Source organism: Ptychodera flava, chromosome 1 (genome assembly GCF_041260155.1).
Source record: "Ptychodera flava strain L36383 chromosome 1, AS_Pfla_20210202, whole genome shotgun sequence".
Lineage (NCBI taxonomy): Eukaryota > Metazoa > Hemichordata > Enteropneusta > Ptychoderidae > Ptychodera > Ptychodera flava.
The window spans coordinates 18,560,405-18,585,981 of NC_091928.1; the positions used below are offsets into that span (position 1 = coordinate 18,560,405).

Here is a 25,577-nt window from a genome sequence, read left to right on the forward strand (position 1 = left end):
ACGAGCACCAAGAGCCCTACACTGACTCGACAATCTCTTGTCGGAGAAAAGCTTTTGACCAATGGGGTGGCTGCTTATTTTTTGACATTAGAATTATACTGGAACTATTTTCGTTCAGTAATGGCGGGACATACGAAAACGACAGAGGCATCTCCCTCACCAGGCTTCCTTTCACTCTTGTAAAAACTATTGCAAAAGTTTGCTGATTCACAGAGACGTCCTGTTGAGTGTTCAGGTGCTGTTGTCTTGGTGATAAGGTAAGAAGGCTCATAATATTTGACATTGCTTTTTGACTGGATTTGCGAGAATTTGGTGTTGTATGTGCCCACAGGCTCTTGACTCAATGCAGGCGAACCGCCAGCCGTCACTTTGTATTCTGTTGCATCAGTGACGGCTGGCGGTTCGCCTGCATTGAGTCAAGACCCTGTGATTGTGCCAGTGCCATGTGAGATATGGCAGGCTAAAGACCGCGAAACTGTTAATTTTATCGGTAAACTGCAATTGACATCTGTGCGGACCAGTTGAAGGTTCTATCGAGTTTCGAAATATCTTTGTTTTTTTGCACAATAATCGTTTTATGATACCTTGATCATTTACTGCATGATTGATGACACTGACAATTTTTTTTGTGATTTTGTGTCACTTCGACTCAAAATGTTGGTGGTCTGAAAAAATTAGCCCCCGTCATCTAGAGTGTAAGTTGTAGTAGGTCGAGGTCCACAGGGCTGGATAGTGGGCTGACGTCTTGTCGGTTCTGCTTCTGGCACCATTCCACTACACTGTGAAGTTGGTTTACAGCTTTGCAGTGTACCAGCACGACCGCCAAAAACTTGGTGATCAAGATTGACCACTAAAACCAGAAACTGGTGGTCGAAATGAGAAAATTTGTAGTCTTTTGACGCATGACCACCACTTTTGTATTTCGAACCCTGTATAGCTCAAGGACATTGTATTAGCCTGTAACCATGGCTGTAACCAAGGAAGGATAATACCCCCAACATTCACGTTTTGTTTGTAAAATCATAGACCCTCGAGAAAGCCACGAGACCCTCGAGAGGGTCTATGGTAGAATGCGATTTTTTGTTCTACGCCCATCCAACTTGTCAACACGGCAAGTATGTATAACGTACGTGTAATGTTCAAATATTACATTTGAAAACAAGTCCAGACTACATGTAAATCCCTTTGTCAACAATAACATTGCATTCACAATGTATAATGTACAGAAAACTAATAGCAATATCACAGTGGACGGACAGTGGTAATACTGCGGATTTCAAACATCCTTTCGTGAGAAGGACAAGAAAATTAATTTTTACCCTTTGAGTGCCAAAGTCTATTTTTGTTCCCTTTATAATATAAACCCCAGTCAATTTTTCTCAGCTTTTAACCAAAATTTTGAGGAAAAACTGTAGCCAACAAAATGTGATTTTCATTGGTCCAAATTTATCAAAAAATTAAAGAAAAATTCATTAAAATTGGTACAATTTTGCACTAAAATTGTTGCGGGAGAAAATTACAGTGGTTAAAGGGTTAATATTTCTACAACTGCTGTACTCGTGGTGCAGTGTTGTATGAGTAAAAGCCAATGACAAAACACATGGATGTATATGTATGTAAAACCAGCCCCTTTTGCTTAAAATGATTTCAATTATTTCAATCAATTTCAAGTATTTCAATCTTCATTTGTACAGCACTGAGGATTATTCAAAGTCCTTCATACGAGTTGTGTCTCCATAAAGTTGAAGATATACTCCCTGCAAGATGACTGTCGGCACACAGAGCCAAGGAAGCCAGTACTCTAACTATATCCAGCCCCTACGGGATATGGCCAAAAATTGGGAAATAGATGTGGCTTCAAGACTGGAGGAATTTCTGGAGGAGGTATGTCAAAATTCAAAAGACATGTATGTGTAAATGTCCCTCTATCACATAGAGGGATCGTGGCACAATGTTCATTTGATGATATCAAATGTCTTTAATTTAAAAACTGTTGTGTTTCTTCATAAAGATCAAAAATATTTTTCAAGTAATACCAAGAGTCATTGGTTGCAGTCTGCATTACTATTACACAAATCAAATTGATGCAGTTTGTCTCATTTGGTCAATACAGTTGGCAGAAGTGAGAATATCATTTGATGGTGGTGAGACTTCAATGAACTTTGCCGAGGCTGCCTTACTGATACAGGGTTCAACATGCGTCTACAGCAAGAAAGTAGAGTCCCTGTATACTCTGGTCTACCAGGCATTGGACATGATCAACAGCAAAAAGTCAGTGAATGTTTACATTTTCCCCTACTTCACTATGATCAAAGCCCACTGTTTTCAACTTGTACTATCCATAAAGATAGCAACAAGGTGATGCATGAAGTGTGTGTTATGATTTGAGTGTACAATTTTCACTTCATCTGGTTCACAGCATGACCATCATGCATTGACTGAAAAACACCTTTTGAATTCCAAATACATTAGTACAGGATAAATTCACTACAGTGTAACTGACTGGTAAACAAGACAATTAAAATACGTTTGTGCAAAGAGAAAATCGTGGCATTTTTTGTGTTTCAAGTCCAGCTGTCCTTTTCATTTATGTGCAACCTACCTCAAGCTTCCCCATGTCCATGTAGCCTCTCTCAAATTTGTCATGCATGTTATACTGTAGGATGTGTATATATATGTATTTATTTACTGAAATAAAATCTAAAATTATCCTGAATTAAATATGAGTCGATATCAAATGAAATGGTTTTAAAACCTTTTTTTTTGATTGATTCATTGGAATTAAAATAACTGCCTCCTTTTAGTCAAACATTTTGCATGTCTGATTTCCAATCTTTTTTATTGCGACAATTTGTGAAAGAATGTAAAAGAACGAACTTCCCTATTTGCTGTTTTATTCCGCAGGAAATTACAACAGGCAGCAAATAGCAATGAGAAAGGTGGAGCTGATGAGGATGATGACATGATGGGTGGACAGGAAGAGGCTGTAAGTTCTCTGATGTACATGTATTTACTTTGAATCTGATCATGCTTACCAGGAGACTGAAACTGCTATTTTAGTTTTTAATGACAGTACTTCTGTTATCATTTCCAAGCATTGAACAAGATCACTCTGGCTCTACCATCAGTACTATGTATTTAGTGGTTTCACATTAGCAGCTTATTGCTTTGGATGAAGATAGCACTGTTGTATACTCCTTGATTGATGTTCAGGGGAACAGCCCATTATTGCATAAACAGCATTGATGACAATATCTTTCCATGCTGTACTGTACAGTACTTCTGCAACTCACTAACAATTTCATTTTACAGTCACCACCAGTGTGCCCTCTATCACACATGTACTTCTTGAAACTTTGGGTCCGTTTGAGAAATTGTGGATGTGTCCTTGCGTCAAGCTACATGTACATGTATATATATCCTTACAAATGAACTAAATAATCTGCTTGTGTCACTGGCACTTTTGTTGCGTTGTGGCATGATGCATCTTGGCCAAGAGGGAACACTGGTCAGCACTGAAAGGGGTTCCAAGTAAACACAGCTTGGCTTGTAATGACACCAGTCTTCACAGAAGTTACAGCTCACATTGATATAAACTGTTCACCCCCCAATTTCTGTATACAGGTCCACAATCACTATTCATAACAGTAGGTTTGGACCAAACCATGGAGGTATAATGGGTAAATGTCCTAAGTCATTTCTTTCTCACTCTTTCTGCAGTTTCTTGATCTTGATGATACAGAAGAACGTCAAAATATTGGTTTGAAAGATGATGATCAGATAAATGATATTGTGAGTAATTTACAGTTGATTTTCACTATTATACCCATAGTCTATTGATGTGTACGTGTAAAATGGACTTTGCTAACATAAACTTAAAACAGCCGTACGCTACCAAACTTTGGCAACTTTTTGCAATAACAAACAGAAAAAAACCACATTGAGAGGAAATGGAAGAGAAAAGAAATAGAAATTTCACTGCTTCCGAGAAAGACAACCTGTCCCATCGTACATCATCACATGTATGGAAAGGATTCAGCTGTCCAAGTACTTCATGTTTTTTGTAGAATTGAAAAAAGCTTGTCCGAGTGCCAGTTGATGACACTCAGAACTCATCATCTCAGTATGTTTACTCAATCCATTCTCTCACAATTAAGAAGCTAGCAAAACTGAGGAGACTTGGCCCACACTGAACATTAACATGATCCTAGGGGGTCCAGCTTCATCAAAGAGCAATGGAAGACCCCCTAAGAAACCCAATTGTTTTCATGATGAAGATTGAGCCCTGTCTCTTCAGGTTTGCCAAGAAGCCTCAGAAATGGAATTGATTACAGTTCATATCATATGTTTATACTTGCTAACAATCACAGTTCTGTAGAATTCTGCAAATCTAACTGCTTTTTGTGTACCTTATGGATTCAGAGTATGAACGATCTTGTGAGGACACCGTTGGGTTTGCCTGATGTGGAAGAAACAGAGAAATCACAGAAAATACTTATCAGGTAATCAATATCACCATTCAAGTTACAGTTTTAACTCGTACTCGCAGGGTTTTACATCACTTTCAACTTTTGAGAGTCCCTGGGACTCCTGGTGTTAGAAAATGGGAGTCCTACATCAAAATATGGGGGTCCCAATTTATTTCACAAAAATGTTTTATAGTTTATCAATGCCATGGTCTTCACTGTGTTCAATTAGTATTAAAACACACAGCAAATAGTTGCATATTTCTTAAAATAATTCCTACATGAAAATTCTAGTTCATACTGAGGGCCCTCATTGATCAATTCAAAGAACATTATTCATGATATTATCTCATAACTTTAATGACAAGTTCACAACGTGAAATTTGAACAATATTCAAATTTGTCAAATTGACAAGAAGGTAAGTAATTTCATACTCTGAAATGGCATACACTAGCAAGTCCAGTAGGTTTGAGTTCACACTCTGCCAGCAGCTCCTTCAGCAAATAACCTACAGTAGCAGTGTTCATGAAGTCAAAATCATCTATAATGGGGCCAACCAGTTTGATGAACATTAGTCTATTAAGCCTTTGAGGATTGAGTCTATTTCGTGCCCTCTGTTTGATGGCATTTTGTACTGAAAAGCCCCTTCACATGGGGCAGAAGACACTGGTATGACAAGAGCAATTTTAGCTAGGATGGCAAAATCAGGATACTCCTCTGTAAAATCAGTTAGCAACAGCTTGATATACATATCAAAATTCAGTGCCTCCCTATGAGATTTTGTGAAGTGTTTGTAAACAAGGAAGTGTGCCCTAGCTCTATCAGCATCAATACCTGGTGTATTGTTATAATGAATCAACAGTTGATCAAGCTGGTTGACCCCATAGTCAGGTAGGTTGGCCACATTTTCAGGATATCTGTGTGGGTTGAGAATCACATCAAAACACTCCAGAATATTCATCTCATCATCTGGAAATCTGCTATCTAAATTCTGCAGCAGTTTGTTGATATAATTTTCTCTTGCATCACAGAACCTCTGTCTGAGTGGCTGATTGTCAGTATTTTGAATGTTTTTGTATGTGTTTTTCTGACCATTGCCAGGAACATCACCCAAATCATTAAAGACGTCTCTGACAGTGTGTGAATCATTAGTCATTCTATTCAATGTGTCCCTAGTAGACTGAACACTTTTTTTGATATAAGAGGTGACAGAATCTTTCTGAAATGTAAGGCTCAAAATTCCAATGACAGTAAGAACATCAATCAATAAGGCAGTGAATAGCAGACACAATGAATTAGAGATAAATTTCAACAGCTCATCAGCCTTTCCCCTTTTTGTCACTTGCAAGTGCCAAGGCAATTGGCTCAAAACTGATGAAAACCATCTTGACCGCTGATTCGACCGACAGCCAGCAAACAGATGTAGCCTCAGTAATTTGTTTTGTTTTCCCATTCAACAGAGTTTGAATTTCCCTAAGTTTGTCATATCTCACACTAGAGTCAATGAAGTATTTATACAATGAATGGATTATATTATGATATTCTTTGCAATATTCAATATCTCTGCCTGCTTGGGAAGCAGCAAGATTCAATCAATGTGCAACACAATGCACTTGAACAAGGTTGGGATTTCTGGCTTTTAATTTTGCACCCAACCCATTCAAACGGCCGGTCATTACGGCCGCCCCGTCTGTTCCTAGTCCATATATTTTGTCCACGGCTGCGTCACAGATTTCTTTCCTAGTCAAAAATTCAATCAAGGCGTTTTCAATCTCTGCAGCAGTGGCATCTGTAATTTGCTGGTTACAGAGGAAAGAAAAATTCGCCTCGCCATTCTGAATATATCGAACATATATTGCAAGTTTCTTATGAATGAAATGTCACAACACAAGTCTCATCCAACATTATACCGATGACGTCACTTGCATGTATGCTATCAATCAGGGACTTCTCGATCGCACGTTGAATACACTCTTCAAACTCCATAACTATCTGAGGACGTTTGTAATATTCAATGTCTAAGCCGTTCAGATTCTGCAGATGAATGATGTCAGTGAATACATCGCATGGAAGGTCACGTTTAGCGATCAGGTAAACAGTACGTAATTGTGCAGCGTACGCCTCGAGTTCGTTACTCTTACCGGTACGTATCACTCCACTCGTAACTGTGCTCTTACCCTGCAACTGCCGGTCCTCATGCTTAGGATTTTAACGCTTGTGAGATGACTTTTCGAGTCCTGATGACGAGTGAGAGTTGAATGTTGAAAATTACAAAAACCTTCCATGAACGGGCATGTAACATTCGCTTTCAAACATACACCGCATTCCATGACGTTTCGCTCTTCAGAATATCGAAGCCATTTATAGTAAATCTATTGAGTCAACTTCTGTTGAATGTTCGTAATTTTGCTGACTTGGTCGGGGGACCTGATGTATCAGTATCGCATGGCGTAGCTGCCGTTTCGGCCTCGACCAAACCTGCATGGTGCTGGTTGCTGCGGCCGCCGAAAAACCTTCGCAGATCGGCCTGTTTGACACGACCCGCCATGATGCATAAACATGTGTTAATCGACACAAACAAGAAATCGACCAATTAAGTAACTTTTTACAGCAATAGAATTTGTTTCCGCGGTTACCATTGGTTATGAAACAGTGGAGGCCAATGCACTATGGAGTATTCCATTAAAGTACGGGGTCGGTAAGGTTTACTGGGATGTGTTTTACGTGTTCAGCAGCTTCGCAAGGTGTACACCAGCAACAGATATTGCTGCGTCCCAAGGGACGCATGGTTTGGTTTTTGAGGGGTCCTGCGTCCGGTTTTATGCGTAAAGGACGCAGAAATGCGCGTCATGTAAAACCCTGTACTCGTAAATTATAGAGTTTTACAATGTATATGCACTTAAAATAAATCTTGATGTACTGTTTTGTAATGAACTAGTCTTTTCTATAGCTTGAATTTGTCACAGGTGTTTACAAATCAGCTCTGGTGTTTTTGATTACCATAAACAATCAAACAAACCTTTTTGAGAACTTCCTTGCATGCACTGGTCATGAACAAGAAGGCGTAGTTGAATATGTCAATATTAATTGAACATGAAAACATTTGCAAACCAAACAAACAGCTGTTCCCATCAAGTCCCATCAAGTTCATCAGGGCATATTAATCATTTTGCTCATTTTCTGTGCCTTGTAAGTATATCAAAGGAATCAAACGCAGGGGATGACAGAAATATGTACAGCAGTTACCCCTTGGTCTACATTCCCAAACCCTAGCAGAAACACTCCTCATCCATATACATGTATGTACAGGGTTTTACATCACTTTTAACTTTTGAGAGTCCCTGGGACTCCTGGTGTTAGAAAATGGGAGTCCTACATCAAAATATGGGGGTCCCAATTTATTTCACAAAAATGTTTTATAGTTTATCAATGCCATGGTCTTCACTGTGTTCAATTAGTATTAATTTGCATACACAGAGACAACAAGGTTCCATATTGTACATGGAGGGGTAACTATTGTCCAACACATGCACACAACTATAGGGCATATTCAACTGACTCTGTATAGTTTGAACCGCCTGTATAACTATAATGAAGAGTTGAAGACAAAAACACATTTCACTAACCTTTTTATCGATTAATTTTGGTGTTTGACCCAACTTACATTAGTTTAATTCACGTACGCGTGTGTAACTATCTGTGGCTTATCGAGTCACGGACTCGTACTACCATACATACTAGTCAATCCGTTCGCCAAGTTTGATCACATTTTTTGACAAGCACGCCACAAAATCCGCCACAAAATGGAAAGAAACCACTAAGTATCGAGAAAAAAGTTTCATGTCCGGTTTATTTCAGTTAAAAAAATGCGTAACACGTAGGAAATGTCTCGCAATGTCAACAGTTCAGAACAACTACATTTCATTTACAAACCGGGTCGACTGTTATGGCCGTCTCGCTTCAGGACGGCCGGAGGTCAAATATCAACAGTTTAAAGGGGCTTTTTGGCAGTCAAACGATTGAAAATTCACAAAATACACTTCAATTTAACCGAATCCTTACAAATTTCTCAATCTTGCATGTTTTGGACTTCGAAAACCTTAACCTCGGGTTCCATGTCGAGAGTTAGGCATCACACAGTGCCGCCATCTTGGCCGCCGATACGTTCGAAGTTCACTATCGCGATCGATTGGTCACCAAATCGCGTCATTTTTCCACAAAATATTCTCAAAAAAACTGTAAAATCTATCATTTCTATCACCCAGAGGGCAGTAGCTTGGCATAATATAGTTGTCTTCCGTGTCTACGGCATGGTAAAGCTTTCAAAACGTACGTACGTGTTTCGTTCAATGCACTGTGGCCGTATCTGCGTACGGGTGAAACTGCAGACCTGATTAAATATTCATGAAAACCGCTGACCTCTTTTGAAGAAAGTTCGCATAAATTACTTGAATTTTCGATTGTTAGGCTGCATGATGTCATTATTTTAGTCCTTATATGGTACTAAACTGGGTTCAAAGGGTCAGGAATACCCTCCTTCTGGCTGAGTTCGGCAATGCATAGCTAAGTTAGGCATAAGCATAGAACGCAATCACTGTCGGTTTATATACCGACGTGGCGCTGAGAGCGAGAATGCCGTGTCGGTTTATAAACCGACGCGGCACTTTAAGGGTAAAGTACGGGGTCGGTAAGGTTTACTGGGATGTGTTTACGTGTTCAGCAGCTTCGCAAGGTGTACACCAGCAACAGATATTGCTGCGTCCCAAGGGACGCGTGGTTTAGTTTTTGAGGGGTCCTGCGTCCGGTTTTATGCGTAAAGGACGCAGAAATGCGCGTCATGTAAAACCCTGTATGTATTAATAAAGCCTGAGTAATGCCAACTTTAGTCAATTTTATAAAAGGCATCTTAAATTAGCATTACTGGGGCTTAAAAGTGGTGACATTTGTATCTTTGTGTTCTAGTTCTACAGGTGAAGTCATAGGCAGTCGTATGGACTACTGGATGAACAGATGTCCAATTGATCCATTGTCAGGCACAACACTTGGCAGTGCATCCAGTCTGTCACTCACAGAAAGCCGAAATCTGGAAAGCGGAAATCTCCTAGGGTTGATAGCTGGCCAAGGTAAACTTTCACTTTGTCTTTCAAGCATTTCTGTGATATAGTCTCAACGAAGAATGTGCCTCGAAAATGAAGGACAAACTTTTACGCAAACTTTTCTCAAGGAATCTTTCAACAATTCTCTTTCAAAATCAAGAATAAAATTTGGGATCACCGTGCAAATTTCAGTGCTAGAGAAACAATGACCCAATATTTAATGATCTTTAAAATTCAGAGTGGCCACCATTCTTGTGTTAACTGTATGGAGAAAAATAAAAAATTTTATCACCAAAAAACTAAGATTGTAAAAATTTTCTTACACTGAGAGCTTTAAAATGAGCCCCCCACAAGTGGTAGATAAGAAAAGGATTGTAAAAGTGTGAGAGTCCTGATATCTGTCCCCGGGATGCAGTCTACCTTTACAGGGCTTTGTATTCACTTTGAATTGAGAGTTTGAAAAAGATATAAATGACAGTACCATTGAGTTTACTCATTTTCCAGAGGTACCCACGTCATAATAGGGATTTCTGGAAATTTATTTATTAGGTCTATACAATGCAAGTACATCTGTTAGCCGTCAGTGGTGAGCAAAGCCACTTGTTATTGTCACCTGTTGTACCTATATGTGTGAATTATAAAGTGTTGTTCTTTTGAATTAATATTCAGATTTAAATGAGAAGCCAGACAGTGACGCTGCCAATCCAGTAGAAGACCTGGCTGAAGGTAATGGTTGTATTTCACCTATTATCAGTCACAAACCAGTTTTCTTGTGATGTCTTAGCTATGTTGATACTTGTTTAAGGTACATTCATAAGCCCATTACATCACTCTAAAACTGTTTGTTGAGGATGTGTATTCACAGCACACACCAAATATCTATACCCCTTTTCCTGCCAGACAGTAATAACTGTATTACTTCCCATCAGCCAAGTCAGTAAAAAGCGGTATTGAGCCAAAACATGACGTATTTTCACCCGCTTGGCTTGGTATGTTATAGCATCTTTTGTTCCAAAAAAATTAAGTTTACAGTATTATGTTTTCAACAGCCTTCAAATGTACAGTATTATGTAAAATAAATCATATGGAATACGGTGTGTTTCATTAATTTTAATCATCTTGTCCTGGTGGTGAAATATGGACTTGGCAGGAAAAGGGATACACATGTACATGTGTGACTACAAAAGCCATGCAATTTGTGACACTAAGCTTGGTAAATTCATCCTGTAGAGATGTCCTTATCACAGGAGTGACAAGGGCAAGCATTACAGCCGAACTAAGAAAAAAATGGGAGTATTATTATTTTCTCGAAGGTATTGTGGTACAAATTTTGTACTTTCAATTCACGATACAGCAATGGATAGATAAGTCTTAGTGTACAAAATGTATGTAACCAGTACCAGTGTTCTCCCCAGGATCAAGCAAAAGCGTAGCGGCTAATTTGCATAATCATTTGCATATCATTAATTTATATTTGCATATGGATATAAGCTTGCACATGCACCCATGCATTCATGTACACTCACAACAAAATGCAATGGTAACACACAAGTATGCAATTTGAACATCATGGAAACTCTTTATTACACTTAAATAAATCATCACAGTATAGTACAATTGCAATTAAAATAGAAGATTCAAACAGTAACAGCAAGTTCAGATTGAAAGCAAGAAATGGTTCATCTGATTGGAGTTTCATTAATACATATATTGCTAATAAAATTGTCAAGAATTGCCAACAAAGAGGAAAATTCACAAGTTTAAGCTTTACACAATTCAAATGTAATTGAGATTTATATCATTTTTGAACGACAAACACTGCGAATAATGTTTCATCACGGGGATCAATTTCAACTAGCGCCCCCCCCGCGTAACTACCACTGCCACTGAACATCGTCGTTCGATTCTTGATTTTAAAAATACCACCAAGATGATCACAAGACATGAACTAAGTACGACTAGAATCACTCGAAAATCAGGTGTAAAATCTTTCAGAGAACGTGTCAGAGTGGAACCACACGCGACGCCAGGATCAATGTCAACACGTTATAAACACGTCAGCCAACATGGCCGCCGCCATATTGGAATTTATGCAATGTGAACTTGATCGCGATCGTGATCGTATTCGGACAAAAAAAAAAGATCATCGTTGTAAAATCATAATCAGCCTCACTAGACAACTGCTTCTTTTGTTTCTTTTGTGGTCCATTTCGTTGATCAAAGCATGGGAATGTGATCAAAGGCCCCACTAGTGCTACACCGCCTAACTCTGTGAATACTTATCCTCGATGTACGGTATACATGTACCGACTAAAGGTCTTTGTTGGTCGTAATAGTCGTTGTAGAATGAAAACTTGTGAACAACCCAGCCGATTCTTCTATTGTTTTAACGTTCCTCTCAACACTTACGGACAACTTATCGGACGCATACCATACTTCACACCTTCCACTCATTCACCAGGTTGAAAGTTGCAGTGAGCGCTATTAAATGTGTAGACAATGCATGCAACAGCTGGTAGCTACGCAGAGCACTAGCGTGTGAACTAAAGGATGGTGGGAATATTTTAAAGCGTAGCGGGGAGAATCAAAGCGTAAAATGGCCTGGGGAGAACACTGAGTACTGTAATGTTTAGCCAGATGACAAACTTGAGATGAGGAACTTACCAAAATTCTAATATTGCAAAATTGCCACTTTTCATAATAAAACTACAACTTTCTCCCAGAATATCTTTTGACCAGTTTAATTGTTTTCCAGCATCTTCTTTAACAACCAAATGATGCTATGAAAACTTAAGTACATTTGCTTTCTTTTTTTCTGTCAGTTCACAGTGATGTAGAAGATGTTGGAATGCCACTTGCAGACATGGATGACGGTGAGTGATGGTTTACTATCCAAGCAATCCAAGTTGAATATGTCACCAATATTGTCAAATTTGCTGTTAACTTATCTCATCATGTCATTTTGCAACTGAACTTTTTCAAGACCCTTGTCAATTGAAAAGTAAAAGTGGCACCCTCTTGTTCATTGAATTTCATGATGTACAGACAATGTTCAATAGTCCAGCTGCCCGAATTGCTTCAGTGATTCTGTAGTAAATAGAAAAAAGAGAAAGAAAAATATCAAAAAAAATCATATCATCATATGAATATGTTCAGGACACATCCTTGTCTTTCAAGTCTTACAATGCTCAACAACTTTGTGATAAAATCATCAGATTTGCACATCATCTTACAGGTGAAAGATAATGTATTCATCTATGTTGCACAATATTCATATTGTTTGTGTGGGAAACAGCGCCCTCTACTGGATCTGTGCTCACATGTGCTACCTTCTTTTTTTAGTTATATGTCTCCGTTTCCTTCTAAAATAGATGTAACTAGAACAATTAAAACAGTTAATGTAACAATCATGGACCCAAAAACCTAACATAGATTGATAATATCTGCTTCCATGATTGTATTTTGTGTTGTGTTGCAGATGATATGGATGATGGAGGAATGCCAATGGACAATGAACCAACCATGCAAGAAAATACAGTGCATGCACAGGTTTGTCAAGTTGTTACAAATTTTATTGATTGGCTTGTGTATTTGCTAGACCTTGGGGGATGGGGGGGTTGAAAAAATGATACTTCTTTCCTCCAGATGGTTGTTATTGAAACATTTTGCATAAACATAAAGATCAATCTTATTTATGTTGACAATCAAACCCATATTTGGAAAGGTGTAACCATCTTCTATCAAGTGAATTTCCTAACATTGACAACTCCTTGCACTTAGTAGCTCATTATATAGATTCCACATTTCAAGATTGTGTATTGTCATTTGCATTTCTCACTACCTGCTCTTTCTTACATGCTAGGATGAACAGAGATACAGATTGAGAGACAGGAGAGAAGCAGAGAAACTGGCCATGATGAAAGCAAAACCTACGATAGATCCCTGGAAATTATTAGATGCTCACAACCCAAGTGACATATTAGAAAAGCCATTCAGAAAAGGTAATGTACAACTTTTTCCATCACAATTTAAGGTGTCTAACAGAATACGTACACGGAATCATGTGTGACATTGGCTGCTGCAGACAGAAATCAGATGAATTTTCATTGTTCAACATCTGTGTTTACTACTGCATTTTGAAGTTGGAGCCCTTAACATGTGAATTATTTTCTATAGTTTCCATCTTAACATTGATGATTACAATTAGTCAATCTACTTTGTATAATTTCCAGAAAATTCAAATGTGATGACAATACTGTTGACTTCAGTTCAAACTATTTCTTATAATCACAACTGTACGTTTTATTTATTATTGCATAACTTGATGTATGGAAGAGAACTTGATTACGTTATGAGTAACAGTGCACTGCAAAAGAGAAAATACCTTCTCAGTTTGAATCTTTTTTATCTCATGAGTAATTATACGATTTGGTTGTCTTGCAGCAAAGACATTCAAACTGCCGGACAATCTGAACAACAAGAAGAGGAAAAGAACCAAGGTCAAAGCCAAATGTACACCTATTGATGAGTTTGTGGAAAAAGCATGTAAGATAAATTCAAATTCCTTTGCCAGCATTATCCAAAGCTTCGAAGGAAACGGTTATTTTTTCTCTAAGTTGCTCTCATGAAAAGAAATGTTACATTTGTCCCTGCAGTTCCTATCAGAACAGAGTAAATATTAAGTTTTGGATATGGAAACCTTGATTCCTCACAACTTAATCTTATACTGGTCCTTTCTTGGAATCTGATTACTAGGAATCAGAGTGAACACGTCATTCTCAATGGCTTAGTCCCCACTTGTTTAATGAATTCAGAAACCATTGACGGAAATGAATGGTTGTATTCGATTGTATCACAACTCAAATCAGCGTGCATATGTATTACATAGGGAGTAATCCTTGTACGGAGTTTGAAAGAAATCCTTCCTAGCATCTCTGAGAAATTTGCGTGCACGGACACCACTTTGTCTGTGTGGCCTAACAAGCAAAGTCTACCAAGAATATTGTCTACTGTTCACTCACCTACCTGTGTCTTGTTGACAGACTTTTCCCACGCCGCCAAGTTCCCAAAGAACCCTCTAAGGGTTCCAATTTATGAAGAATTTGAAATCCTGTTTTGGAATGAGTTCAAGAGGAGACAGGCTGCCATACAGGAAAAGACCAAGAAACTGGTGAGTGTTTGAAAACATGGACAGGTATCACTATCTGTGAAGGTTATTAAATAGAATGTGCATTTGGGACAGATATTCAGACTCTCAAACAGTGTTCTCCACAAATGAAAATTAAAGGCGGGCGGCTAATTAGCATATGTATTTGCATAATATTTGCATAAAATTTACATATCACCAGGGCTATTCACAAGGCACTCCAGTGATGAGATATACTTCTGACATTCTCAATATTTTTCTCCATTCAGCAGTGATTAATGGCAAGCTATACAATTTATTTTTACATTTAAATCCTGTCTATTTACTTTAAATAAATAATAAAACATCAAAAGTGAAAAAAAAACACATTGAACTAATACAAACAATACACAATTTAGTAAATATATTGCACAATACCAACATGAAAATTCAAAAGTAGGCCTACATGAGAAGTAATCAGTGTTCGAAATAATCGGTGGCAAATGGTGGCACGTTTTCATGTGACCCTCTGTTACTATATGTTTGTCTGTAGCCGGATTGGTAAAGCCATGATCGTCTTTTTTTTACGTCCATGACAAGTTGACACGGGACTGAATAATGCACTAAGTTACAATGCGGAGTCAGCGGAGCATGCCTGCAGAGAAACATACGTTGACTTTAAAACTCAATTCATAATAAAGGGAGGCCCGAAAAAAATGATACCAAGTATTTCCAAGAGAAAGATTTGAAATTTCATCGACTCTTAGTTCGGCAAACGTACAAAACTTCGACAACTGCGCGGCGTAGGCTGCCATGCATGTTTGTGTGGAGCACGCTGGCGCACTAGATCTCGATCACATGCGACCTTTGAACTATACAGTAGGCCTACAGAACCGTATGTACGGTACATAGCTGCTGTATTCGGATGATCACACGAATGATGATTTTAGCTCGTGCAGTTTCTTTTTACTTCATTTCATTGTGCCTTTGATATTTTAAAACGGTCACGGATTTTGAAACTTGATCAAACGCAACTGCTTCTCAAAGTCAATCGAATGAATCCATGCAAGTTACGAATGCGTGACAGGAAATGACACACATGGCTTCAACGTCATGTGGACGTACACGGATCTCAAAATGGCTAACTTGGCTCGGATACCCAACGACCTAAGCACGCGAAGCACCATACTTTTTTGCATCTGATATTTGTCTCAACCAATCGTACGATTTTAGCCAGATCTGATCGAAATCACTTTTCCTGACCTTCGGATCCTTACAAGTACGAGACATTGGCGGCAATGGCAGTTGACAATAGCATAGATGCTTTGACTGAGTGTCCGCTGGCAAAAATGCAACACCGAGCCTTCGAGTGTACCGTGTCCGTTGTATGAAATGGACGGTGTCTGTACGGTACGGTCGGCAGCTTAACACATTTCAAGCTTTTTGAATTGAAGTCTTAGCCAGTGTTCATCGGCACTACGGCCGTTTCACACTTGAAAAGCTTGCTGAAATAAGAGCGTGACAAAATCGCCGCTGAGAAACATAGGTCTTCAACCACATTTACTAAAGAGTATCGGCGCCGGCGGATATGAAACAGGATCGAGCGAAAAAAATAAAGGATCGGGGCCGTCGGGGCCTGGGAGAACATTGAGGATTGCATGCAGTCGCAAAACAAACCGACAGATGTGTGAACGGTCCCTCTTTATTACACGACGTTGTCAGTTGCTGTCATTTTTATTCAATAGGCTTTCAGATATTGTTCGGACAACTGACTGTGAAAACAGTTTAGGCGACAGAAAAACAAGGTGGGCGGGCGAGATTAAAGGCGGGCGGGCGAGATTAAAGGTGGGCGGCGACAAAAAAAAGCGCGGCGCACCGCCCGTCAAAAACCCCTTGTGGAGAACACTGTCTCAAACTTTTACAGTATTCTTTTCAGTCTAAAGTTTAAGTCTTGAATGTCTTGAACAATAGAGGGCACACTGATGTCCGAATTTAAAACTGTAACCGTTTCAAAGTGCAAAAATAATTTAGCAATAAACCTCCCCAGCAACAGGCATTCCACAAGATTTTGACCAGTTAACGACCTGTATGCACTAACCATATCACTGTTTTTCATACATGTTGTGTGGACTTGTCAAAACTGAGTGGTATATCCATTGCTGAGATGGTTAATTGCTGTAATAGTACAGCAGTACATTTGAATGCTGGACTGAAAAGGTGAAAAAAGGGTTGTTCTCTCACTTAACCCTTTCACCCCCAGTTCCCTGTATACAGGTCCAACTTTACCATAGAAAACAATGGGTTTGGACAAACCATGGTGGTGAAAAGGGTTAAAGCTTCCATGTATTCCAACAGTCCTATATCCCGAATACAGCACCATTATTTTCATGTCTCATCCAATCAGGTCACTGTATTTTTGCCGTCAATTAATTGGTATGATATAATTCACCCTATTTTAATTTCCAGAGGAGAGAAAAGAGGTACGAGGAACTGACCATCTTAGAAGAACAGCTCAAACAACAGGAGGAAGAGGATAACCCAGCAGATGACCAAGACTTTGCCGCTGCCGATGATTTTGATGATGATGGGGATGGGGGCCCCGTTTCCATGGAGAATTACCACGACAACATGAATGGTTTGAACGGAGCTGAAGGGGAGAACATTCAACCCATGGGTAAGTTTGGAGTCACCATTATCTTTCTGGGAAAATATTTGATAGTTGCAACCTACTGTACATTTCATAAACATTGCAAAGCAACTTTTGAAGTATCCGAACAGAGTATTTTTGTGATGGGTTGTGTGTGCTGAAAATTGTTACAATGCTCTGTGTGCTTACCCAAATGCTAGAATATTAATGGGCCATGCAGTAGCTGAAACTTTTTGGTGTTTTTTATAACACTAGTTTAGTTTTTGATGTCAAATAAAGTTTCTTGTTAAATTCCCAAAGCATGTTGTGATACACAGTATTCAGCTTGTCAACTCACCCTGTGCATGTGCAGACTGCATTGTTATTGTTGACAAGTGAGTCAGGTCTAGACTAGAATTCCAATGTGTACAATAGCAGTGCAGTGTTATATAGACACTGTGTTGACCAGCTAAATAGTAGGTGTTTCACAAGAAGTAGTTCAAAAATCATTAAAAGTTACAGCTACTAGCCCTATTATAGTTAAATTGCGGCACATACAGACATACAAATGCCATTGTATTGTTGACACACATAAATGAATTAATCAGTACAGCATGCTTTCTCAAACATGGAGAGTGTGTAAAAATTAATAGTTCCTGATAACACAAACCTTTATGGAACAAAACGTAATGATGCACTGGAATAAATGGTGCGTCAATAACAAAGTTACTTTGATGTGTTTTTCACAGGATTTGATGTCCAATCACAGCAGTCACAACAATCACAAGCATTGATCGCACAGACCTATGAAGATATGGTTAAGCAACATGTTGTAAGTGTCTGCGACATCTCTATTCTACTTCATTATGACATGTACTGTGACCTGAATTGTCAGCTCTGATACACTATAGCAAGAAATTTATCAACTTGTTGCATGTAAAAATAATATGAGTGCATGGTGCAATTTCCTGGTTAGGCCATATATAAAAAAAATTGTGTTTCTGGTATCATACTTCTAAATTTTTACTCTTTTTATATTTAGTTTTGTTGGCTGAGACCCATAAAATAGGGTAAAATTTAGAGAATGTACTCAAATTTAGGGTCAGTGGATTTTTCTAGGATTGGTTGAGTTACTGGAAACACACTTAACGTTTATATGACCTTACGTGTTTGAATTTTTTTTATTCCTTGAGAAGGTCACATTCTTCCTCATGTTGCTTTATACACTGAAACCCTTTCAGTTTCATTTTTGTTTTTTACCCTTTTGCAATCATCTCAGTCCTCCTTAGCACCTAACCAACCAGAAAAAAATGATTTAATACAAAAAAAGCAGGGCTTTGGCAGATCTCCGATACCTGTAAGTAAAGCAGAAATTACTTTTAGACATGTATTTTTTTGTCAGGCAAATTGGATGACACATACACAAAATGTACATCAGCCTGCAGTTGTCACACTGTTTATGTTTTTCATTTTTCACAGGATTTATACTTGGAGCAAGCCCAGCAATATGTACAAGAAACAGATCTTTCAAGGAGGATAAAAGAATGGGAAGAAAAAATACAGCCGATATTGCAACAAGAAGTAAGTACACGTAGGACAAGGTAGTTTTGATTGAAATAACGTTGATATTCTGTTGAGTTATTTTGTCTCAAGAGGGCGCCAGTCAAAGGAATTGGTCATAGTATTGATAAAGTTCAGTGACTTTTAAAAAAGTCTTGATAGAGTTCAGAGACTTTGCTTACTGTGTGTTTTCAAAGTACCTCTGTGTTCATGCAGTTTATAAACAGATCTGTAAATATCATTTGTTTATCTTCACGAGTTCTGACCCAGAACAATACATCAACCTTATTCTTCGATGAGTTGGTCCATTGACAAAAACATGACAGAGTTGCAGATTAACAGAACACTTGAATGATATTGACGATGTACACATGCTTGACCGTGTGTTGTGGTATTTACAAGTACAATGAACACTGTCTGATCAACATATATCATGGTGGAGGTCCCCATTTGCTACCTGACACACATACAGAAAGTAAACAAAGTTGCCAGGATTGGCCATTTTTAAAAAAATGATTCAAAAACATGTATTACATTACCGATATGAAACTTTTGGAGAAAGTTCTATACAAAAAGTAACATAAAAGCCTGAAATGGATTTCTTTAGTGTTTTTGTTTTGCTTAGTGGTCAAGACATTCTGGTCAGTTCAGTTCATTATTGGGACAAGATATTATATAAAATATCCATGAAATTACATTGATTTACACGTCAACAAAACGCCACCATTACAGAAAATCTGCCAGCCCAATGGAATGTCATATTAAAAATAATACAGTTTAATTGACAAGCGGTAATAACAGGGCAAGAGGAAATTTATCATTACTTGTTCCCTTTTGAAATCAAAAATAAATGACTGGTCAAGAATAAAATTTCTTGTTGGTGAAATTCTATTACAGGAAGAGCATGGTGCATTTGATATCCACCACTATGGCACTGTAATACTGGATTCATTTGAACCTGAAAACGGCAAAACGATGTTACCCTTCCAAGAAATCACCAAACAGAGGGAGCCATATGAAGTCTGTAGATTATTATTGGCATCACTGCAGCTGGTAAGTCATAAGATTTTATTACTATTTTATTACTATTATTTTATCATTATTTATTTTATTGTAATATTTTGTTTAGCAACAGAATTTTATATTACCCATAATTTTTTTTTTTTACACTTGAGCTGGGCATGTTTCTTACTACCAGTATATTACACTTCAAAATTTGTCAAAACTCTGAAATCAAGAAATAAATTGTATAAGTATTCTTATAAGTGCTGAATAGTTTGGCAGCGTTTTGTAAATATTCTTACTGTGCCAGCATATCAGTTGGAGACACAGTTCACATGGAACGATGCATGAATTCCTGACAATGAAGAAAAAAAAGAAAGAAAAATAAAGTTCTCATCAATTTTTTCCTTTTCACAAGTGCCATATCTTTATATCATATTAGATTTTCACATAGTTCTGTAGCTTCCATTAATTTGATCAAGTATGGTAAGAAATGTCTTTTTGAAAAGAAAATTCTCTCCCGCCTTCTCCCTCTCTTAATGTAGTTGATTCCACCTAATTAATTCAACGTTGAGATGTGACCTATGTACATGATAACAGGTGTACACAAAATCTATATGTAGCCGATATATTTACTCAAGTCTTGTTTAATATTTGTTACTGGTGACATCCTTCCCAGAGATATCTGACCTTTAACCTTTGTCTGTGCCAATACAAAGACTGATCACATTAGTAGGTTATTGATAGCTTTTGGTCCAGCGGCAAATTCATTTTTCACTTTGTATTTAGTCCCTCCATGACATGGGTTTAAAATACTACAGCTTGCTCATGATGTCAGCTTGCTCATGTCTATTTGGGAATCTTTCTGAATTTTGCCAAACAAGAGACAGATATTGAAATTTTTTCTAGCTTTTTTTCTGTTGTTTAGAGTACAAGAAATAATGGTGTAATTGGGCAGATATTATTTCAGAAGAAATGGGTGAAGTGTATGCGTGTACAAACATGTACATTTTTAACTTGTGCTAAAGTCAATTTTTTGTCACCTTGATAGAGTATAATCTCGACGGGATTTTTTTTCAGATTTTTCCCAAAATTTTGACCCAAAACTTGAGTCTATGAAAAGTGCTGTCCTCCATTTGGTCCAATAAAACATTGCACTAAAATTTTGGTGAGAAAAATTACAACACTCAGAGGGTAAAAATAGTTAAAGTTGCATATCTGTATTGTCATTGACCCTCTTAGTGCCAAAGTCAAGTTTCATCACCTTTATAGAACAACGTAAAAAATTTTTGTATATTTTTCCAAAATTTTGATCCAAAACTGTGGCCAATGAAAATTCATATCCATTTGGTCCAAAATTGTCAAAAAATTACTCCAAAATTTTCAAATATTGGCCACAATTTGGCACTAAAATTTTAATGGAAACATTTACAGCACTTAAGGTGGTTGGAAAGGCTATTTTTGCACCAATTCTTTTCTCAGAGTTAATGTCAAATTTCAAGTGTTAAAATCAAGATATTTAGTTCAAATTTTCAGGATAACTCCCTTAGTTAATATTTCTCCAAAGAATATAAAAATTGTATATTTGCAGCCATGATTTTGAAATATGACACCAGTAAATATTAAAATTTAATTTTTCATATTTTTTTTACATATTTGAATTTAATAATAATTGGATAGTATTAATATTACCAAATTAGTTATAAATATGTTGACACTATTTATTGTAAGATTTATGCGGCAGGATTTGTAAATAAAATTTGTTTTTATGATTTTACATTGGTTTATATATCAAAAAATTATTAAAAATTCTTTCAAATTTCAAAATGTGATTTTTCAAAAAGTACTTCAAATACAGGAAAATTGTGCCGTACAAATCTTATCTGTAACCTTGTTAATAGGCTGTAAAAATTCCATGTCCATATCTCATTTCAAAGTTGGATTAAATTGGTATACAATTATGTAGGAAAACTGTTATTCTGTCAAAAATGTTGAAAACAAGCCATATTTGCACCCCTCTTTTGAAGTCATAGAGCAGGTTTTTTTTGGTTAATCTCACTTTTGACACCTCTTTGACACTCAAAGAATCTAAAAATGCATTACAATAGCAGTCACTCACTCTGAATGCAAGCACCGCCTTGTCAAACTTTCCTGAAAAACAGCAAATTAATGACTTTCCCTTTTCAAACATTTTATTAAAAGCTAGGGGACCTCTACCATAGTTAATACACTAAGGACTCCCCAACTTCTTCTTATTTGGTCAGTTTTTCAGAAGTTTTAACAGGCTATAACTCTGCAATGCCTTTGTGCCCAAATGTCTAGTTTTTTTATTCCACAGAGAATGTTGACTACTTTTATATTTTAATAGTTTTTGTTGAAATTTATAACTGACGCTCTAGCCTTTCCAACCACCTTAAAGGTTGCAATCATGAGAGAACCATTCTTAACTGCATTATGGACAGAAAAGGTTAGGACTTTGGGATCCCCTCGCTGATTACGTGTAAATACCCCCACTGATCCAAGATACCTGTACCTGTGTGCGTGTGCTTGTTGTTTGACCAGTGATCCCCCTCTTTTTGCCATACTCAGCTTAGCCATACTTTCTCCAGCGCAACCTGGATTTGAGGCTTAGTTAAATTTTTAACTGGTTTCAAATCCTTGTGAAGTTTGCTGGGGGGATCACTGTGTTTATTCCGTGTTTATCCACAAGCACATTTGTAACATTTTAGGGAGTAATGTTAATAATAAAGTGTAAGACGAGCAGGATAAACATGACAGTATATCAACTTGCAATACAACAGCTTTTACAATAATTCTATGCAGTGCAGGTGCAGCCTATTTTTGTTGCTGACATGTCAAGACATGTGTTACCGGTACGACTCAACTGTTGCCCTTGTGCTCCCTGACCAAAATGTCATTGAGGTTTTGTCTCTGAAAAAAATAACCCTTTGCTGGCCAAATAATCGTTAAGTCATAATATAACAAGTATTGTTTCACATTTCTAGATGTTCGATGCAAACAGAACAGTATTGAATGTCAAGAACTGTTGCAGTCATTAACTAAACTGTTTTTTTTTAATTTATGTATTTCGTTCAACGTCAATCACATCAAAGATTCTACAACTTGAGTTTCTCGTTTCCATCAAAATGTTCTATGGCAATTTTGTGCGTAATTTGCATGAGTTGCAGGGTCTGTACACTCCTGAAAAGGCTTTGAAAGTCCTGGAAAAAGTCCTGGAAAATGAAATTTAGTCCTGGAAAGTCCTGAAAATCGATATGACAATGATAATCCATCCACAATTTTCAAAAATGACAAGATGATCCGCCATGATATTGTAAAATCATATGTGAAATACTATATTGTAAAAGTGATATCTTGAAAATGGTATTTTGGACTTTAAAAAGTCCTTGAAAATTGCTCAAGTCCTCGAAAATCCTGAAACTTTTGGTGACTGAGTGTAAGGACCCAGGAGTTGGGTAAATGTAGTTTTAGAAAATTTATTTTTGTGTCAACCCTTTGAATTTTATATTCTCAGAATTACACATACAAGCATGCTGTTTTCTTGGTATACTGTCTTCACTGTTATTTTTTTAGTCCCCACGGACACCATCCGGGGGGACTTATAGGTTTGGTCATGTCCGTGCGTGCGTGCGTGTGTGCGTCCGTCCGTTCATGCAGATATCTCAGAGATGCCCAGGTCAATTTCTTTCAAACTTTGCACAAGGATAGTACCCTACCCCATACAGATGCACGTCTATTTGTTTCACAATGCGATCAAATTTGGCCGTGTTAGAGGACTTTTTAGTTTTCACCTCCATAGACTCCCATGTATAAGGCAGTCACCATAGACTCCCATGTATAAGGCAGTCCATAGACTCCCATGTATAAGGCAGTCCATAGACTCCCATGTATAAGGCAGTCCATAGACTCCCATGTATAAGGCAGTCCATAGACTCCCATGTATAAGGCCGAGAAAAATAAAAATTTGTTTCTCATCGTATTCATATTGCAAAAAGGATGCAGTGACACAGTTTTCAGTCCCAACGGATGAAGTCCAGGGGGCTAATAGATTGGGTCATGTCCGTCCATGAGTCCATCCATGAGTCCATCCTTTCACGCAGATATCTCAGATATTTTGACAAAATGTCACGTTACCTCGGTGACCTTTGACCTCAAATATACATATTTGTCCATAACTCAGTAACCACAAGTGCTACACCCTTCATATATGGTATGATGGCACAGCTTATGACGCCACATATTGTACCTCATTAATTATGCACATATCTAATTTTGAGCAAGCCAATAGAGCTAGAGGTCTGATTTTTGGTATGTAGGGATAACTTAGCAATAAAATTTTTTTGACAAAATGTCACGTGACCTCGGTGACCTTTGACCTCAAATATACATATTTGTCCATAACTCAGTAACCACAAGTGCTACAACCCTTCATATATGGTATGATGGGACAGCTTATGACGCCACATATTGTACCTCATTAATTATGTGCATATCTAATTTTGAGCGAGCCAATAGAGCTAGAGGTCTGATTTTTGGTATATAGGGATAACTTAGCAATACAATTTTTTTGACAAAATGTCACATGACCTCGGTGACCTTTGACCTCAAATATACATATTTGTCCATAACTCAGTAACCACAAGTGCTACACCCTTCATATATGGTATGATGGGACAGCTTATGACGCCACATATTGTACCTCATTAATTATGCGCATATCTAATTTTGAGCGAGCCAATAGAGCTAGAGGTCTGATTTTTTGTATATAGGGATAACTTAGCAATAAAATTATTGTGACAAAATGTCACATGACCTCGATGACCTTTGACCTCAAATATACATATTTGTCCATAACTCAGTAACCACAAGTGGTACACCCTTCATATATGGTATGATGGGAGACCTTATGATGCTTCATACTGTACCTAATTAATTATGCATATATCTAATTCTGAGCAAACCCATAGAGCTGGATGTCTGTCATACATATGCCATAGATTTGTTCTGTGATAGGATCCAATAAGGCCGCCATGTGGCCATTTTATTACGATTCTTTCATGTCCTGAACTACAGCTCAGACATGTATCAAGCAAATTTATTCAAAAGTATTTTTATCACAGACCTAATGAAGAGGCCTCTATCCTCTCTGAGGACCTGTAATCAAAGTACCCATTAACAAGTGGGGACTGTGTCATCAACGATGACTTGTTCTGTATGCAAGGAGTGACACTGAACTACAGCAAAGGCCTTACAGTAACTGTTGATAACTAGAGGCCTGTTGGTACAGTGTAAAAGCTTTGAGTTTGTATCCACAGGTTGGTGTCAACGAATGCTCAACCTTACCCTTCTGACCTACTTACATGTTTTTCCCCAATTTATGTAAATTGCAGGCCAACAATCAGAATGTGCAGATCGGTAACGACAATGGCAGTGAGTGTCACATGGATACCATGACGCTGGAATTTCTGTCCAAGCAAAGACATCACGAAGACCTGGCTGAATACAGGGCGCCCTCCATCGAACACAGAACACAGAAAGTATCATAGGGGAATGCACATTTTATCACACAAAGTTATTGTGTTTTTTGCATCAAACAAAGTCTGAATCAGATTCAGAGTTACACTCAAGAGTGATTTTTGCTAATGATAACGTCATTTTCAGATCCAGCATCAGAGCTCAG

At 37.8% G+C, this 25,577-nt stretch overlaps 1 protein-coding gene across 1 annotated transcript; it reads left to right on the forward strand.

The window, feature by feature from the left end:
* LOC139131979 (condensin-2 complex subunit H2-like) lies at positions 1 to 25,535 on the forward strand. The gene is made up of 18 exons (XM_070698328.1): positions 1 to 257; positions 1,695 to 1,884; positions 2,114 to 2,271; positions 2,905 to 2,986; positions 3,721 to 3,792; positions 4,423 to 4,502; positions 9,430 to 9,590; positions 10,233 to 10,289; positions 12,386 to 12,436; positions 13,042 to 13,112; positions 13,426 to 13,564; positions 14,007 to 14,108; positions 14,606 to 14,733; positions 17,155 to 17,362; positions 18,064 to 18,146; positions 18,794 to 18,895; positions 19,772 to 19,927; positions 25,288 to 25,535. The coding sequence occupies exons 2-18, from the start codon at positions 1,765 to 1,767 to the stop codon at positions 25,441 to 25,443; spliced, it is 1,926 nt and encodes a 641-aa protein (XP_070554429.1). The 5' UTR covers positions 1 to 257; positions 1,695 to 1,764; the 3' UTR covers positions 25,444 to 25,535.
* Positions 25,536 to 25,577: the final 42 nt, after the last annotated feature.

Bases quoted from the DNA above. Each gene is read 5' to 3' on its own strand.
- LOC139131979 (XM_070698328.1), top strand. From the start codon at position 1,765: ATGACTGTCGGCACACAGAGCCAAGGAAGCCAGTACTCTAACTATATC. The intron at 2,987-3,720 runs GTAAGTTCTCTG...CTCTTTCTGCAG, and splicing joins TGGGTGGACAGGAAGAGGCT to TTTCTTGATCTTGATGATAC. The intron at 14,109-14,605 runs GTAAGATAAATT...TCTTGTTGACAG, and splicing joins TGAGTTTGTGGAAAAAGCAT to ACTTTTCCCACGCCGCCAAG.